Genomic DNA, 19,381 nt, shown 5'->3' with positions numbered 1-19,381 from the left:
CCTCACACACACACACACACACACACACACACACACACACACAGCTTCCTCTCTGCTTCCTCCTCATTGTGCATGATGAAAACAAGGATTCTAATCTTTAGGAACTTCCTCTAAGCTTTCAGCATCTGCTTAATCATGTTTTTTTTAAAAAAGACACTGAACAATGCAAATATAATTAATCCATCTCCTCATCATCCCCATCACTTGGTTTAACGGATGCAGGTGGCTGCTTTTGTAAAACGGGCTTCTTTTACATAGTGATTTCATATTTTGACATTGTTGTAAATTATAGACAAGGCAGAAAATGAAACACAACTCTTCCTAGCCTGGACAGTCTCATGCAATGTTCAAAAGATGTAATACCTTTCATTGGCTTACCACTGGTTTTAATCCAAACTTGGTTGGACAGGGGCCATTGCTTGCAAAGCATCCTTTATTCCTAGGGTTGCCAGCTCCCGGTTGAGAAATACCTGGAGATTTTTGGGGTGGAGCCTTGGGAAGGTGGGGTTTGGGGAGGGACTTCAATGGGGTATAATGCCATAGAGTCCACCTTCCAAAGCAGCTATTTTCTCCAGGGGAACTGATCTCTGTTGCCTGGAGATCCACTGTAATAGCAGGAGATTCCTAGCCACCACCTGGAGGTTGGCAACTCTATGCATTCCATATGAAGTTGAAATCTGGATCTTAGGAACAATGCATGTTACAAAGTCTTAATGTCCCCAGTGTGTCTCCCCCACCCCAGGGGCTGTTGTTCAGATATGCTCTGGGAGTTTGATACTCAGAACTCAATTCCCAGGTGCATGTAGACCAAACACAGAACTCCCAGAGCATGTCTGATCGAAAGGACACGGGACTCTGTAATGTGTGAATTGGCCCCTAAATCAGCACATGTTGCCTAGCCTTCAAAGCCTACACATGTTCTGGAAACAAACTCCCTAGTATTAGGATCAAACAAGCTGTAATGGAGTGTGTGTGTTAAGTGCCGTCAAATCATTTAGTTATTTTAACTTCTAGGATCAGTTCAGGCTTGATTTGATCTATAACCCACTGATTTGTTTTTTGGGCAGTCCATGGTATCCGCAACACTCTCCTCCAACACCACATTTCAAAGGAGTCTACTTTCTTCCTGTCAGCTTTCTTCATTGTCCAGCTTTCATGGTATCCTATGATGAGACAATCCAATCATTGAGTGCTCAACTAAATTTTTTTGTCCATTCCTATTGCCTAAAATCCAATCACTAAATGCTCAACTAAATTTTTTTCTCCATTCCTATCGCCTTCCTCGAGTCCTTTCCTGTGCAACCTTGGGCTTCACACAAAGCATCACAACTACCACATGTTCATTTTGTGCTCTCATGAGACAGGAATGCGCCAAATACATTTTCTTTCTGCACTGTGCAGCGTTCTACAGAGATTGCACAAAAAGCAGAGTATTATCAAAATGAGCCTGAGAAACGAATGAAAGACAACATGGAGACGATGGGCTATCTGTGACATTTATACACCACCCAACAACCACACCTATGCACCACATGCTTCCTACCACTGCTGGGGAAAGTGCTCCTTAATTAAATGGTACAATATCATCAGTTTATTAATCAGATATGACATCAGTAAGGCAGGAGACAATTATTCACTTTAACCAGAAAAGCTCATAAAATCTTAAATGCTGAGGTTCTCAACACAGGATCCTTGGTAAATGTTGGTCACATGGAACTGAGGCACTGCGAGATATGCGGGGCTATTTCAAGACTTGCGTGCAGATCATCAAGCAAGCGACTACAACAATTTTGCACTTTAGGCTGTGTCTCCCACACATTCTGGATGTGTTGGGCAAAACAAGTGTACTGTAAACGAAGAAGCAAATCCCAGATGCTTACTTATTTACAGGACACCGTCTTGCAAGTAAACAAGGAGAGCTAAAATTGTGCAAGAATCAAGCTGAGACTCCAAAGGCACAAGATAAGGTGCCAGATGTGGGCAAAGCTATGGGCAGGGAGGGGAACATGAACATAAAGCAGCACATATGCCACTATCCGCCAGATGCTTTGCCTTCTACAGCCTTCTACAGATGGATCAAGATTCCCACTTTATCTGGATTTGCACAATGCTGCACATGTGTTTTTCAGATCATTAATCATGGTTAAGGCTTATTGCATGACATGTACCTGAATCCTGGTGAATTGCTGGCGGTAGAGCCCATGCCTCATCTCTGATCTTCATTACTGTCCCACCTCCATACTACTTCCCCTCCCCCTACCTCTCTGGGGGACCTCTCCTACTTATGTCACAGCAACACTAGACCAGACACAGGTGAAGTAGATAAGTCTCTCCTTTATAATATTGCTAGCATGTCTGGAGAAAAATATCCTGTCCCATTAAAAGAGGTTGTGTTTGGAAATGGGCAGCTGAAGCATTTCATGGCATGGAGATAAATAATATATCCCGGTAAATAACATCCCATCAAGCCTCTATTAAAGGGACAGGACAGGTTTTTTCCCCTCTCCAGACGGTTGGAGTTTCCCAAATAGCCTGGCTCCAAGGATGTGAACTTCATTGTGAACTAGTCCTCAAGACATGACTGCTGCTGGTGGTCTGACTCAGTACAAGTCATGTGTTCATGTGGTACGGCAACCTTTCTGAAGTAAAGCAGGTCTGGATCTGCTGTGCCTCAATAAGAGACATTCTAGGAATCCCCCGTTGACATTGCTTTGAGCTTCCTGATGGAAGAAAAAGGGGGTATAAATGTAATAAATAACTAATTTCCCCTGGTATTCTTCATCCAAGCAGCATAAACATCAATACTGGACTGTCTTCAGCAACAGAACTACATTAGGATTGAAATCATTATCTGGATTAATGTCAAGCTTGCGCATATATGTACATGTATAAAGTGTTGTCAAGTTGCAACCAGCTTGAGAGCCAGTGTGGTGTAGTGGTTAAAAGCGGTGGTTTGGAGCAGTGGAGTCTGATCTGGAGAACCGGGTTTGATTCCCCACTCCTCCACATGAGCGGTGGATGCTAATCTGGTGAACTGGATTTGTTTCCCCACTCCTACACACGAAGCCAGCTGGGTGACCTTGGGTGAGTTACAGCTCTGTTAGAGCTCTCTCAGCCTCACCTACCTCACAGGGTGTCTGTTGCGGGGAGGGGAAGGGAAGGTGATTGTGAGCCGGTTTGAGTCTCTCTTAAGTGGTAGAGAAAGTCAGCATATAAAAACCAACTCTTCTTCTTATGACAACCCCAGCAAGGGGCTTTCAAGGCAAGTGAAAAGCAGAAGTGGTTTGTCATTGCCTTTCTCGGCAGAGTCTTCCTTGGTGGTTTCCCATCCAAGTATCAATGCTGCTTCGCTTCCAAGCTCAGACAAGATTGAGTTATACCATGCTGCCTTCCTTCCTGCACATATGTATCCATACAAAATATATGCTTTTTTCTTGGATTGATGGAGCTGGACTTTCCATAATCCAGCTACTGTACTCTGTTATCATGTCTCACTTACCCCTCATTTGAAGGTTGTTGTTGTTTGAATTATAAGAGAATCTTTGTTCAAAGACAAATAGAAACAATTCAAAATACTGCTCCCCCAGCTGATTAAAAATAAATATTCCTGAAATAAGGGAAGTGGGATCACTACAGGGAGAACAGTAGCTTTTCTGCTCTTCAGTTCACCCCAACATTGATAACACAGAGGATTTAAAAATACTAACTTGCAGATATGCTGGTATTATTTTCTAGACCAGTGGTCGGCAAACTCATTAGTCAAGAGAGACAAATATCAACAGTACAACCATTGAGATTTCTTTTGAGAGCCAAATTTCTTAAACTTAAACTATATAGGTAGGTACACTGTTTATTAACTTAATAAACTTTAATTAAAGTTTTAAGTCTTAATTAAACTATAGATACACTGAATAAAATTTGATATAATACTTAATAATGATCTTATTTATTGATAAAAATTAAATTGTAAGTAAGGTATCCATAAAATTAAATCATGACAATGACTGACAAACACTTAATGTGAACAATGGCCTTGCATCTCCTTGGAAAGTTTGGGTACATCAGGTTTGTATGTTGTTGTTTTTAATTTTAGGCATGATTCCAGGTTCTCATCAATAAGACGACTTCTCAATTTACTCTTGATAAGGTTCATGCTTGAAAAAGATTGTTTGCATGAATATGTAGAACCAAAAAGGGAAAGAACAGCAAATGCTAGTAGAGGAAGGGAGTGGGGAGGAATGGAGAAAGGAAGGAAGGAACTGGGAAAGGAAAGAAGAAAGAAAGGGGGGAGGGATGGAGAAAGAAAGAGGAAGGAAGGAACTGGGGAAGAAAGGCAGCCTGGAGCTGGACTTTTGGGAGCCGCCTGAGGGGGACGAGGAAGGCGGCAAGGAGGAGAGTTTACCCCTTCCAAGTGGGTCAGTGATTAAGGCGCAAAATCCTCCCCTCGCCCTGGAAGTTCCTCTCAAGATCCCGGCCTGGCAAGATGCGGCCTGCGCGGGGGGCGGGAAGGCGATGCGCCAGACCGGCTCCAAACTCTCAGTCTGAGGCGTGGGGAGGGCGAAGCGAGCTTGGTCCTGGCCCAGGAAGCATCGTTGCCTTCCCCGCCTGGGACCAGGTGGAGCCAACAGGAGGAGGTGGAGGGGTGAGAGGTCGCCCAGCTCCGGTCGCCCATAGAGACAGAGGAGGGAAGGCGGTGGCGGCCGAAACGAGGACCGGACAGCCACGCCTCACTCCTCACGGTGGAGAGGAGGAAGGGAGGAGCCCCCTCTCTGCCAAACCAAGGCGCACAGCCGGGCAGCAAGAAAAGACGGGGGGGTGGCAGCTGAGGGGCTCTTGTCATTCTCCGGCCGCCGCAGCAATGGTGGGAGGCGGGGACGGCGCTGGGGCGAGAAGGAGGAAGGGCCACTCCTTCCTCTCTCGGAGACCCTCCCGCTGCTTCAGCCGGCCTGGGGCGCTGCTTCCCCACGTGGGAAGAGCCGCACTCAAGAACCCAAAGAGCCACTTGCGGCTCGGGAGCCGCGCTTTTGCGACCCCTGTTCTAGACCAACAGTTTATAGCCCAATCAATACGCCGTTATTTGTTGCAGAAGATTCATGTATGTATTTATGTTATAAAGCTATATGTTTAAAATTATGTATTCACTGAAGAAAATACTGTTAACGTTATTATTACTCTGTTTATATTTATACCCCACTTTTCTCCCCAGTGGAGATTCAAAGAGGCCTACAACATTGTTCTCCCCTCCTCCATATAATCCTAAAAACAACAACAACCTTGTGAAATAGGTAGGCTGAGAGAGAATGACTCAACCCGTGTACCAGTTGCCGTATCAAGGACTGTTTGGAACATGGTCAAACCAGTGGAGAATGCACACCTGATTGATAGCATTTTCAGCATCTATAGAAACAAGTATCATGACTGCCCTGGCATATTCATGTCATTTTCTCATTGTTTTAAAGTTTGACTTTAAGGGTTGTTTTTAAAATCTATATATTTCTTTAGAGGCTGAATGTTCCCCCACTGTGCCAAACTCAAATCACTCATTAAAAACCACAAGAAAAAAAGTTGTGAATACCATAAAAGTTACCCTCTCCCTCTTCAGCACTGCCCTACACATTGCTTTCATTCTTCATCTTGGGGGTTAGAGGATCAATATTTTGTATGTTGTGTACTCTTTATTCCAGCACTGAAGCACATTTTCTCCAACCTTCCAAAAAATCAGTGGGCATCAAACATCCTTTCCCTCTCATCCCTAGGGTTGCCAACCTCCAGGTACTAGCTGGAGATCTCCTGCTATTACAACTGATCTCCAGCCAATAGAGACCAGTTCACCTGGAGAAAATGGCTGCTTGGCAATTGGACTCTATGGCATTGAAGCCACTCCTCTCCCCAAACCCCACCCTCATCAGGCTCCGCCCCCAAAATATCCAGGTATTTCCCAACCTGGAGCTGGCAACCCTACTCATCCATAATGTTTGTATTAGATATATTATTATCTTTAAAACAGCCCTTGTTAGATTATTCCCACACACACACACAGCGTGTTTAGGGCAAGATTCTAATTGTGATCCATGTAACTTTTTTTAGAAACACAAGTCTTTACTTTCTAAACTTCAGATCCTGCATTAGTACCCTGACCACATGTGTGCTGCTGCCAATGTTTCTGCGTACCCTTTGTCATCAGTATACATCACTTTTTAAAGAGTGTTTTGTTTACTATTACAACTTTGAAAACTTAAGACTATATTCTTACCCTAAATGCTCTTCCTTCTTGATACTCTGTCTTCTAGGGTATCCTGGAATCCTGATGGCGCTTTTCACTTCCTACCCAATCGTATTTTGCACCAGATTTGCTTCAGAGGCCGGCCTCCTGGAGTGGCTCTCAGTTTGCAGTACCTAGTCTGCTTGACTGAAAGAGCCACACAGGAAACACTTGCAAGGGAGGCATTATGAGGAAAAAAGCTGTTGAGCCTGTTAGAGCACAAGCTCTACGGGCAACACTGCCAGCCGTGCTGATGCAATTTGAAATATGTTTACTCGTGAGCCAAAAGAATGCTTCCCTGCTGTACCTACAAATAACTTATTGTTCTTTAGAAGAGGTCAAAGGAGTTCTTGATCTCGGGCAGCATCAAAACTAGCAAAATCCAAACATTTGTTGTACCCTGATTATAACAATTAGTCAGTTTCTCTTGATTCAGTATCTCTTAATGAGATTCAGAGCATGTTACCCTGTGAATCCTAAAGCTGCCTACCAACCCTCAGTCTCCAAAGTAAAACTCAGAACTAGGCCTTGCTGGTCTGAGCACAAAAGTGCTCAATATGATCTAAATTTGGCATCCTTTATTTGTTTGTGTAGTTATTAATATGGAGAATTCAAATGGTGTTTCAGCCAAGGCACCACAATCCAGTGTTTTCTGTGATTGGCTAGATTGGCAATCTGGATGGTAACGGTCTGCCATTCCTCATTCCCTGGTGTAACAAACCTTGTAGTCTTTACCCACTACATTGCATTGGCTTTCATGGAGTGGTTGCTGTTGAAAAATAGTAAGCAGCAGGGCCTGGGAGAATCATGCAAGGTGGATGGTAGCAGGTCACCTGGTGGTTGCAGATGGACCTGGCTCCAATGAGTTCTCGATCAGAGACCAAAGAAACCCTGGAAAAGGTACTGCCCTCTCTAGGGTTGTGCAAAAAAAGGTTGGTAAATTTCAAGTTCGGATTTATTGGGTCCAATTTCTTTCAGTAAACCCAGAATAAGTTGAATACTTATACTGGTAAAGGTATTTTGGCTTTATTTCCGGGTTTACTGAAAATATTCGGGTCCATTATAGTCTATGGGGATTTTTTCGAAGCTCCTGTGGGGGCATTTTTGGAGGTAGAGTTCCCAAATTTTCAGGGTAGCTTCAATGGACTCTCCTTGCATGAACCCCAAAGTTTGGTGAAGATTGGGTCAGGGGGTCCAATTTTATGGGATCCGGAAAGGGTCACCCTCCTCCTCCATAGAGAAGTATGGTAAAGCTTACAGTGCTTCTCTATGCAGGAGGGGGTGACACCATCCAGACCCCGTGAAATTGGACACCCTGACCCAATCTTCACCAAACTTCAGGGTTCATGCAAGGAGAGTCTCGTGAAGCCATCCTGAAAATTTGGGAACTCTACCTCAAAAAATGCCTCTGCCAGAGCTCATTTTAAAAATTCCCATAGGGAAAAGCCTGGGGAAAGCTGAAGTTGAAAAAGCCAAATATTTATTCTGTTTTTTCGGGAATCACCTATTCGGCTTCGGGGAGATCCCCAGGTTTTAGCATTCGGTAAAACCAAAGCCTGAATATTGCTGAAACGGCTAATTTTGGGATATTTTTATCAGGTTTATCGATATACACAAACCTAGCCCCCTCCCCCTACTTTTTAGAAACCCAGGCTTCAACTGGTAATACTGTGGTGGTTGCCCAGCAACAGCCACAGAAGGCATTTGTTTCTTAAAGCTACAGGTGCTTCTTTTATTTATTTATTTTTGGACTTTTAACCCCCTCTTTTTAATTTCAGATTATGCTTGCATTTTCCAACCGTCCGAGGTCGCCTCGCTCTCCCCGTGCGTTTCCATGCATTTTCCCTGTGTTTTCTGGATGCTGGCTAAACACGAATCCAGAAAACGCAGGGCAAAATGTGTGGGAATGTGTGGGGAAAGCAAGGCGATCTCTGACGGTCGGAAAATGCAAGCATAATCAAAGCAAAGCCCCAAAGTAGTCGGCAGGGTGACTGCAAGGAAGCAACCACGCATAAATGGCCAATGATTATACAGGTTGAGTTACTGTGAATTTCTCCTGTCTGACTTCATTTTATAACATTCAAAAAGGCCAACACATTTTGTTCACAGTCTTCTGGGTGATGCAGCTAATGTATAGGTGTGTTTGGTTGTTTCAACAAATGATCCAAGTTGGAGCAGAATTCCTTTTCAAGAAAACTGCTGTTTTTTTGAAAAGCACCTTTATGGTTGTCTGAGGGCTGAGTTATGAGAGATCCACAATTAGATCTCCTGTCGTGTTTCTTAATGTTAAAAACTAATGGGCGGGGCTCATTGTTTTCCAAATAGAAATTGATCCTCCCCAGCTGCTATTATCCTCAGTCGGGGGGGGGGGGGAAGAGGCACAGATTTCTCACAAAATACTTATGTCAGCTCTGAATCTCTTTCCCTTTTTTAAGGTGTTGAAGCTAATTGCACATGCTTAAGCATCCTGCTATTTCTGGTTATCCCTCCAACCCTGCAGAATGGTTTTGATCTTCTATCCCCTGGATAGGCACATGCTGTCATATTTCAAATCTGCCAAGTCTTAGCCGTTTCCCCAGTGCCTGTATATTTGCAGAAAGAGTGCTTTAACTTGAGCCCTCATTAATTTGATTAGGACATGATTAATTGCCTTAACATTCTGTTCCTGTGTTGGTGAGAAATCAAAATATATACACTGAGGCAAAAATCTCTGAAAATTCATTATCGAGTCCATTATCAAATTAACTTTTGTAGTATCCTCTCTCCTTTTCTATTCGCTCTTTACACATACACACACATCGTTTAATGTGCTCAGAGTTCATCAGGATTTTCATAAACATGCATATGAGAGTCACTTCACTCACACATTCAAATATAGTATTCTCCCTGGGCGCTCTATAGCCTCACATACTCCTTAAATTTGGGAAATTAGGGAATGGGAAAGCTGAGATGCCTCATCCTTCCATCTCACAACCAGCAAACTTAAAGGCTAAAATTTAGCAAGCTGTTGGAGCATCTTCATAAACAGAACATTCTGGGAGCCTAGAAAGCTGGAAGCCCAGTGTATAGGGTTGCCAATCTCCAGGTACTAGCTGGAGATCTCCCGCCGATAGAGATCAGTTGACCTGGAGAAAACGGCCGCTTTGGCAATTGGCCTCTATGGCATTGAAGTCCCTCCCCTCCCCAAATCCCGCCCTCTTCAGGCTCCCCCCTAAAAATCTCCAGGTATTTCCCAATCTGGAGCTGGCAACCCTACCAGTGTAAGCCATTCTGTTAAAGAGTGGGGGGGTAGCCCATTGGAGAAGGGGGCTGTCTTCTATGAAACTTTGGCTAGAGCCAGGAGAAGAGGGTATGAAATTTCCCAGCCATATCAATTACTGTAGGCTCTACCTATGCACTGGTGTGAATGCCTTGTTGCGTTTTTCTTGGTTTTAAGCGTCCGTCCGTCACCAATTATAAAGTTTCCAATATACAGAATGGGTTTCTTGGAGCCCTCAACCAGAGGCCATAGACAGGACATTAGTACATATCCAAACATTGTATCCATATGCTTCCTGGAGATCAGGAACTGTGTGGTTCAGTTCAGCAAACCATGGTTAAGGAAATGTAACAGTGATTTGACATAATAGGGATGTCCACAGCCAAAGCCATTTGTTCCAGATGGAAGCCAGAGAAGTTTCTATTTCAGATCCCTTGACAAAGTGTATAGCAAAATGTGCTGGGATATAGAAGATCTAATAAACTGCTCTACTTTGCACCTTGTTCCTTTTTTTGGTGCAGCTCTATCTTCTTCCTGTTCACAGCCAAAGCTAGACAGGGGCTCTGAGTAGGGTTGCCAGGTCCTCCCTAGCCCCTGGCAGGGGATGGGGGTGGGGGGTAGCGTTGCCAGATGCAGGCTGGGAAACTCCTGGAGATATGGGGATAGAGCCTAGGGAGGACAGGGACCTCAGAGGGGCACAGTGGCACAGAATCCACCCTCCAAAGCATCCATTTGCTCTAGAAGAACTGATCTCCGTAGTCTGAAGATAAGCTGTGATTCTGGGAGCTCACCAGTCCTCACCTGCAGGCTGGCATCCCTAGCTCTGAGGCCAGTCTCATGACAACCACCACATAGGCAGGGCAGGAGGGTGGGGCCACAGCAGTAATGAGAGGAGGACATGGGCCTTACCTGCGGTTCTAGAGTAGGGTTGCCAGGTCTCTCTTTGCCACCAGCAGGAGGTTTTTGGGGCGGAACCTGAGGAGGGCGGGGTTTAGGGAGGGGAGTGACTTCAATGCCATAGAGTCCAATTGCTAAAGCACCCATTTTCTCCACTTGAAGTGATCTCTATCAGCTGGCTGATAGCAGGAGTACCTGAAGGTTGGCAACCCTATTCTAGAGGCAAGGCCAACAATCCATGTAGCTACTGGGCTGAGCCTTCTCGGGGTGGCAGGCTGGCAATGCCTTGGCTTCAAGCCCTGGCAGGCCAGAAACTGAAGCAATGCTTTTATGCTGCTATAGCTGGACTACTTCCTCACAAGTGGCAAACTATGATTTGAAATTAGTCAGGAAACAGGAATCAGAAACCAAGGTTTGGAATAAGCATGCGAGTAGGATTGCCAGCCTCCAGGTAGTGGCTGGCGATCTCCTGGTATTACAATTGACCTCCAGGTGACAGAGATCAGTTCACCCAGAGAAAACGTCCACTTTGGAAGGTGGCCTCTATGGCATTATATTGATGTCCCTCCCCTCCCAAACCCCACACTCCTTAGACTCCACCTCCAAAATCTCCAGGTATTTCCCAACCCAGCGTGGGAAACCCTATGTGCGAGCCATAGTTTCATGCTAGCCATGGGCTGGTATGACGTCTGAATTGACAAATAATAGTTACGACCAAGAATCTACCTCCTGAGGTCTCAGAATTATAGGAAGAGGACTGCTGTGTACGGGGCGTAGAACGGAGCCTTGTGTACTCACCATGACGGCTCCTTCTGTTCTGGGTTGAAGGCCATCTTGATCCGTGGGTATTACTATCACGTGCCCAGGGAGGCAGGACCAAATATTTTTTGTTCAGCTTCCTGTCTCCCTGGGCGGGAAAACCCAGTTTACGGACTCGCCGAGCTAAGGAGACAGGTAAGTGCACAGAAAGCAAACAACAGCAATGCACTTATACTAAAACATTGAGCTCCTTCAAACGAGAAGAGAAAACTTTAACATAACAGCAATGACAAAGAGAGAACTATGACAATGGCGGACATAGGGAGTATCATAACTGGATACATAAACTATTGTGAACCCCTGCTTTAGTACTGTAAGCTTAGGGATAATAGGGTCTTGGACCTGAGAAGGGTGGGCAAGATGGCCTTCAACCCAGAACAGAAGGAGCCGTCACGGTGAGTACACAAGGCTCCGTTCTCGGTTCTGGGTGGAAGGCCATCTTGATCCGTGGGATATCCAAGAGCTATACCCCGGGGTGGGACTCAGGGTCATTCCAAGACCTGCTGCAAGACTCTCCTCCCAAAGGCGGCATCCGCAGAAGCCCTAGAGTCAATTTTATAATGTTTGATGAAGGTAGAGGCCGTTGACCAGGTGGCTGCTCTACATATTTCTTCCAATGAAGCCTGCCTATTAAAGGCTGCCGATGTGGCCGCACTACGCACAGAGTGCGCTGTGATTCCAGTTGGAGGAGGTATTTTAGAAGCCCTGTAGGCTTCCACGATGCACTGTTTGACTGTCGCACTTATAGCGGAATTGGACATTTCCCCTCCCTTGTTTGGATTGGTTAGGGAAATGAAAAGTGCATCGGATTTCCTAATGTCGGCAGTGCGAGAAAGGTAAACCTTTAGCAGTCTGCGTAAATCTAGTTTGTGCCATTCCTTTTCCTTAGGATGAACTGGGTGAGGGCAAAAGGAAGGTAAGTGTATTTCCTGGGACCTGTGGAAAAGGGAGTTAACCTTTGGAATAAAGGTGGGGTCAGTTCTCAACACGACCTTATCTTTGTGAAATACACAGAAGCCCTCTCTGGAAGAGAGGGCTCTAAGTTCAGAAACTCTCCTGGCAGAGGTCAAAGCAGTGAGGAAAATAGCCTTCATTCTTAAAATTCTAAGAGGCACTTCCTTTAAGGGTTCAAAGGGTGGCTTAGTAAGCGCAGAAAGAACCACATTGAGGCGCCACATGGGAAAACGATGTACCGTCGGTGGTCTGGTTTGTGTTACCCCTTTCAAAAAGGTAATGATGTGTGGATGCCTAGATAAAGGTGACCCTTCTATCTCTGTTAAGACCGTGGTCAATGCCGCCACTTGTCTATGCAAGGTGGAGGCTGAAAGATCCATCACCAATCCCTCCTGAAGAAATTCCAAAACCTTAGGGATTCCCGGAGATAAGGGGTTAACCGACTTTCGTTTGCACCAGAGCACAAAGGCTCTCCAGGAGGTATTGTAGATCCTCCTAGTAGACGGCTTTCTAGCTTCCAGCATTGTGTCTACCACTGCAGAAGAATAGCCCTTCTCTAGGAGAGATCCCCGCTCAATTTCCACGCGGTTAAGCGCAGCCATTGAGGTTCCTGGTGGAATATGGGGCCTTGATGTAATAACTCTGGGATGGATGGGAGTTCCCATGGGGTCTGAATGGACATTCTTTGGAGGCTGGGAAACCATGGTCTCCTCGGCCATAGGGGCGCTATAAGTATGACCGTGGCTCTCTCCTTCCTGATTTTCCGTAACACTCTCGGAATAATGGGGATTGGAGGGAATGCAAATAGGAGCTCCCGTGGCCAGGGAGCCAGCAGGGCATCCATGTCCTCTGCTTCCCGATGAAAGTACCGAGTAAAGAACCTGGGGAGAAGATGGTTGCTCCCCGAGGCAAAGAGATCCACCTTGGGCTGCCCGAACCTCTCCTGAATCAGACTGAAGATGGAGTCGTCGAGGGACCATTCCCCTTCGTCTAGGACTTGTCGGCTCAGCCAATCGGCCTGCGAATTGAGAACTCCACTGATATGTTCTGCGGAGAGAGATAAGAGATTTGACTCCGCCCAAAGGAGAATCCCTTTTGCCTCTTTGTGGAGACCTGGAGACCTCGAGCCCCCCTGTTTGTTTACATACGCCTTGGCCGAGATGTTGTCCGTCCGGACCAAGACGTGTTTGTGTCGAATGGTGTGATGGAAATGGAGCAACGCTAAATGTATGGCCCTCAGCTCCAGTCTGTTTATGTGGAGCTTCCTCTCCTTTTCGGACCAGGACCCCTGTGCTACAAGAGAGTGACATGTCGCCCCCCATCCCTCCAGGCTGGCATCTGTGAAGATCTGAACTTGATCCTCTACTATGAAATGCAGACCCTTGCAGAGGTTGCTGCGCTTGAGCCACCATGTCAGGGACTGTCGGAAGGCCAGTGGCAGAGGAATTACTCTGTCCCTGCTCTGCGTAATGAGATCCTGGTATGGACGCAGTAGCATCTGGAGATCCCTTGAGTGGAATCTGGCCCATGGAACAGAAATTATACAGGCCACCATTTTTCCCAATAATTTGGCTAGGTTCATGATCCTGCCCCGAGTGGAGCAAACGGTAGACTTGACCATAGTTTGGATTTTGGTTATTTTGTCCTGGGGTAGAATCACCAGGTTGTTGTGTGTGTCTATTATGACACCCAGATGTTCCAACCTTTGTGAAGGAGTAAGATGGCTTTTTTCCAGGTTCACCAGAAAGCCGTGTGAAGTCAAAACATGGATCACCCTGGAGGTGTGAGAGAGCGACTGTTCTTTGGACTCTGAACTGATCAAGAGATCGTCGAGATACGGAAACACCGTTATCCCCTCCTGGCGAAGCAGCGCTACCAGCGTCACCAGAATTTTGGAAAAGACGCGGGGAGCGGAGGTCAGCCCGAAGGGGAGGGCCCTGAACTGATAGTGTAGGCCACTGTAACAGAACCGAAGAAATCTGCGGTGAGAATGATGGATGGGTATGTGGAGGTAAGCCTCCTTCAGATCCAGGGAAGTGAGGTACTGGTCCAATTGCAGAGCTTCTAGAATGGAGTGGAGGGTCTCCATACGAAACCTTCTGTAGCGCACGCTCCTGTTTAGGTGTTTCAGGTCTAAAATAGCTCTCCAGTCCCCATTTTTCTTGGGGACTGTAAAGAAAATTGAATATACCCCACTTCCCTGTTCGTCCTGGGGAACTGACTCTATGGCCTGAATCTGTAGTAGGTGTGAAATAGCCTCCACTGTTCTCTGGTGTTTCTCTGGCCGTATGGATCTCGGGGAATTTACAAATTTGTCCCGGGGTATACTGGTGAAGTCTATGAGGTAACCCGATTGAATGACTTGGGACACCCAGGCATCTGTGCAAGATCTTCTCCACACGTCGTGGAAAAGAAGGAGCCTGCCCCCTATCTCCGTTAGGTTGGCGTCACTGTTTTGGGTTCTTGGAGAACTTGTCTCCTTTGGTGTTTGAAAACTGCTGATGTCCCTGGGGGGGACGAAAAAATTTACCACCTCCCCTGCGAGAAGATCCCCTGTAACTATTGTTACCCCAGGAGCCTCTTCTTTGATCTGTTCTAAAGGGAGCAAGAGTATGAGAAGATCTAAAGTTGGGATAAGAGGAAGAAGGCCTCCCATCCCTCTTGTAAGACCTGGGAAGAACCTTTTTCTTGTCCTTATTTTCTACTAGAATTTTTTCTAGCCTTTCCCCAAAAAGCTTTCCCCCTGTATAGGGGTAAGACATGGTCAGTGTCTTGTTCTTGACCTCGTTCTGCCACGGACGGATCCAAAGTGCCCGTCTTATGGCGATGTTGGAGGACGTGGCTCTAGCAGCAAAGGACATGGCATCTAAGGAGGCGTCTGCCATAAAGGCTGATGCTTTGAGGAGCCTATTGAGTCCCTCAGTAAGCTTGCGATTGTCCCCAGTGTACAATTGAATGATTTTTCTGAGCCAGACTATAGAGGCTCTTGCCATGATTGAGGTTGCCGCTGAGGCCTGAATAGCCAGGGTGGAAGCCTCGTGTACTTTTTTGGAAAGGGTCTCCGCTTTCCTGTCGATGGGATCCCTGATGCTTCCCATCCCGTCCTCTGCCGGCAAATCCGGAGAATGGACCGCTGCCACAGGGGCATCTATAAGAGGGAGCTGGAACAAAGACATAGCTTGTGGCACCATGGTGTAAAGCCTCTTAATGCTTGCAGAGAACTGCCTGTTAGCTAGCGGCTTATCAAATTCAGTTTGTACTTGAGATTCAAAAAATTCAGGAAAAGGAATCTCCCAAACACGAGGCTTGGTGCTGGGGAAGAACTCCCTAGTGCCTTTCTTTTTTGTTTTTGGCTTGGGGTCAGAGGCAGGGTCTGGGTCCTCATTGAGGTTCAGAGCAATTAAGGCTTTATTCAAGAGGGCCTGAAAATCTTCCGCCAGAAACAGGCGGGGGTGCTGTTCCTCTAATAGGACTGGAGTGTCCTCATCGGAGTCGTATTCGCCTTCCTCTCTATTCTCCTGATCAGAAGCTAGAGACATATAGTCATCAGAGACTTGGTAAGGCTGAGCAATGGGATGTGACTTTAGGGCTGCTTTGGTGCGCCATTGAGTGCTTGGCTGACTCCCTTGCACTCCCCCCCCTGCAGATTAGAAGGATGAGTCTGGGAAAAGTCCGCCCCCTGTAGCAACGGGGCCATGGAATCCCTGAAAATAGACATCATTTCGGCTTGCCTATCCAACACCCCATTAAATAAGTTCAAAACCTCCCTCCTGGTAACCGGAGCCTCAGGCTCGTCGTTGCATACGTTACCCTCATGTTGAGGATTGAAATCAGTAGAGGTGCCTTCCAGATTCGGGTTCCCCGGGGCTGGGCCCGCGGTTCGCGCCCGATCGCGCCCGTCTGCAATTTTGGCGCCATTTTGGAGCGGCTCCTCAGAGCGCGCTCTCTTTGCCGCGGCCGCTCCTTCAGAGCTGGGGGCCACGCGGCCGCCAGTCCGGCCGCTAGAGAGATCTTTCCTCCTCCGCCCTGTTGAAGCAACGAGGGCTGGATCCTGATCACCCTCGGACAGGAGGTCCGAATCAGAGTCCCTCCTGCCGTCCGCCATCTTGCCCGAAGGGCGAAGAGGAAGAAAGTGAAAGTCCGGGAGGGGGGGGAGAAGGTCGGGAGATTGAATAAAGTGGGACGCAGCCGCGTCTCGAATCGGCAGGAGAGGAAAGGGAAAGAACACACAGAGTCTCTCAGGAGGAGAGAAGGAAAGAGAAAGAAATAAAAAGGTAAGAAAATTCCTCACAAGACGGAGCTCAAGCAAGTCGCTGCCACCCTACACAAGGCAGGACGGAAACTGGGTTTTCCCGCCCAGGGAGACAGGAAGCTGAACAAAAAATATTTGGTCCTGCCTCCCTGGGCACGTGATAGTAATACCCACGGATCAAGATGGCCTTCCACCCAGAACCGAGAACAGATAGGCAGCTCTAAATAATTGTTTGTGTGTCATCACATGACTGGTGTGATGTCTGCAGATCTCCTTTGCCAAGACAATAACATTGCATTCCAATCTTAGTCAATTGTGGCTTAGACTGGAGTAACTGCATAGGACAGTGTAGGAATGCACTGGAGACTGCAGAGGTAGCCTACACATCAAGGGAAGGTGGACTACCCCAGCCCGTACTTCCAAAGCCACACTGCACCTTCCTGTTTTGCCACTCACCAATCCCCAGCATAGAATGTACCCCAAAAGGGGTCTGGAATTTCTTCACCACCAGTGTCTATTGGAGATACATCAGCTCAGTCCAGCGTAGGCATCTTGCCAATCTCCAAACCATGTAGGTGTGGAGCCACCCATGGCAACCAGAAAGGAAGGAGTTGGAAGGGAAAAGGGAGAAACTTCCTCCCTCAAATAACAGGTGTGTCTCGCTGTTGCTAGCTAGCCTAAGTGGGGCAGAGTGGAAGGACACAGAGGTATGAAAGCTGATCCAAGAGACCTTAGTGTTCCATTCCTGGAAGAGGAAAATCTCTGTGGAGCAAGATGCCACCTCGAGTGTCACTTGGACTGCCCCTAGAGAACAGAAGGCAGAGAGAAAAGGAGCTCTAACACAGAGGAGAGCCATAGGGAGACCCTAAGTGTATACACTTGTGGTTCACCTCATCAGTGTGTGTTTTGCTTAATTTCCTGCCTGAAGTCATGAAGAAGGTGGTGATCCTGCAGAGTCTCATCCTTCGAATCAGGAAACAAGGAGGATCATCCCATTTGTTTCAATACCTGGTCCTACATAACAACACAAAGATATGAGAGGACTCCAGTGAGGTCAAGAAGAAGGAATAGCCATTATTATTTCAAAGGAAATGAGTTGTAAGATCTTTTCTCTTGTGACTTACCTCTCGGGGCATTGAAGATAGAGTGCCTGATGTGCAGGCTCATCTTTAGTGACTTGGCAGGTGTCACTCATCTCTCCAGTTCCACAAGAAGTTAAAATTACAGTCAGATCATCAGAATGCTATTTCAAATGTTTGCCCGTGCATGCAAGGATGTATTGAAAATGTAAGGAGGAGGAATTGTTTTAAAGGGAGTTGGTTTTCTAGAGCTGCAATTAAAAAGTCATGTATGGGAACTACTACTTCAATGCTGAACCAGATGCAGGTGATATTTGTATGGTAAAAGAGAGAGAGGGGAAAAATATTAGCGGGCTCAAAGTTTTCACCATGTCAATTTATTGCTAGTTCAACTTCCCCCTGAGATCCACGTAACCCACACAAAATGCAAATGCATCAATTAAAATATGCTTAAAATCTTTTCCCTATATCATGCTAGGCAACTTCAGTTTTAATTGCTTCTGTGATACATCTTGCCCTGACCTGGATAGCCTCAGGCTAGCTCCATCTCATCAGATCTCAGAAGCTAAGCAGGGGTGGCCCTGGTTAGTATTTGGATGGGCAACCTCCAAGGCATACCAGGGTCGTGAAACAGAGGCAGGCAATGACAAACCACCTCTGAAGTCTCTTGCCACAAGTCAGCTATGAGTTGTTGGCACACACACACACAAATGGTACGTCGTGCTAGTTATGCAAAATTGACTCAAAAACCATGAAAGTGTAGGGATAGAGGTTTTTACAAACAGTTTGGGGTAGGTGTCTTTGGACCAACTAGCTGTAGCAATGGTATACATTCCTCCACTTTACTGGGAATCCACAGGAATCATTATAATGCATATATCCATTAGATGGCAGTATTATACAAGATTGTAAATCTAGAGCCATGTGAGCCAGGCTCTCACATACCCATATATGGTCTACTTACAGGCCAATAGGTGGAGACCTGTTTTTCCCGTTCTTTCAAGTAAGCGTGACTCAAGCTATACAGCTTCCAAACTGATCAAATCTTACAAAAGCACCTATAAAAGAAAAGTAGAAGTGCTTTGATGTGTTTCTCAGCCATAAGACATTTGAACATCGCAATCTGCCGAAGAGCAAACGAGGGAAGAAAATATTTTCTAAAAGCAAAGAAGTGAGGGATATCTCAGCCATCCCTGAAAACACAATTTGGGGTAGCTCTGGGGGCTGCGCCTACTTATTTCGCTGGACTGTTAATGCCAGCATGACTGGGAGCGCTCAGGGAGGCTTACAACACATCTCCAGCAGGAAGGGGAAAAAAAGATTAAAAGGATGGCATTCTTTCAAAGCATAGCCTAGCAAGGGTTCTGGGAAAAGAGCAATTCTGAATCACCTGAATCATGGTCTTGCAAAAGAACAGTGCAAGCAGAGACGGCTGAAGGAGAAGTAAAGAGGGTGAGGAAAAGCTGGGGGGGGGATGTTAAATTAGAGCAGCTGCTTAGAGATCTCCCAACAGAAATGCAGCAAATGCATATGCAGAAATTAATGCTGCATAATACTGCAAATGCAATTTGGAGAGGCCAGATGTAGGACAAGAGGGATAAATCAAAGAGCACTGAGTCTGCCAAAGAATTAGGGTTGCCAGGTCCCTCTTCGCCACTAGCAGGAGGTTTTTGGGTTGGAGCCTGAGGAGGGTGGGGTTTGGGGAGGGGAGGAACTTCAGTGCCATTTTCCAATTTCCAATTTCCAAAGTGGCCATTTTCTCCAGGTGAACTGATCTCTATCGGCTGGAGATCAGTTGTAATAGTGGGAGATCTCCAGCTGTTACCTGGAGGTTGTGTGTGTGTGTTAAGTGCCGTCAA

At 46.4% G+C, this 19,381-nt stretch overlaps 1 protein-coding gene across 1 annotated transcript in view; it reads right to left on the bottom strand.

Moving 5' to 3' along the window:
• Nucleotides 1-14,280, bottom strand: part of ARHGEF37 (Rho guanine nucleotide exchange factor 37) — a 59,510-nt gene extending 45,230 nt beyond the window's left edge. Inside the window, exon 1 of the mRNA XM_056847854.1 lies at nt 12,931-14,280. Coding sequence (XP_056703832.1) covers nt 12,931-14,280 — 1,350 coding nt within the window. The remainder of the gene's footprint in view (nt 1-12,930) is intronic.
• Between the last annotated feature and the right edge of the window lie 5,101 nt (nt 14,281-19,381).

The sequence above is a fragment of the Euleptes europaea genome, chromosome 1, assembly GCF_029931775.1.
Source record: "Euleptes europaea isolate rEulEur1 chromosome 1, rEulEur1.hap1, whole genome shotgun sequence".
NCBI lineage: Eukaryota > Metazoa > Chordata > Lepidosauria > Squamata > Sphaerodactylidae > Euleptes > Euleptes europaea.
Note: the sequence above shows the minus strand (reverse complement) of the source record. Positions and strands in the feature narration are given on the sequence as shown.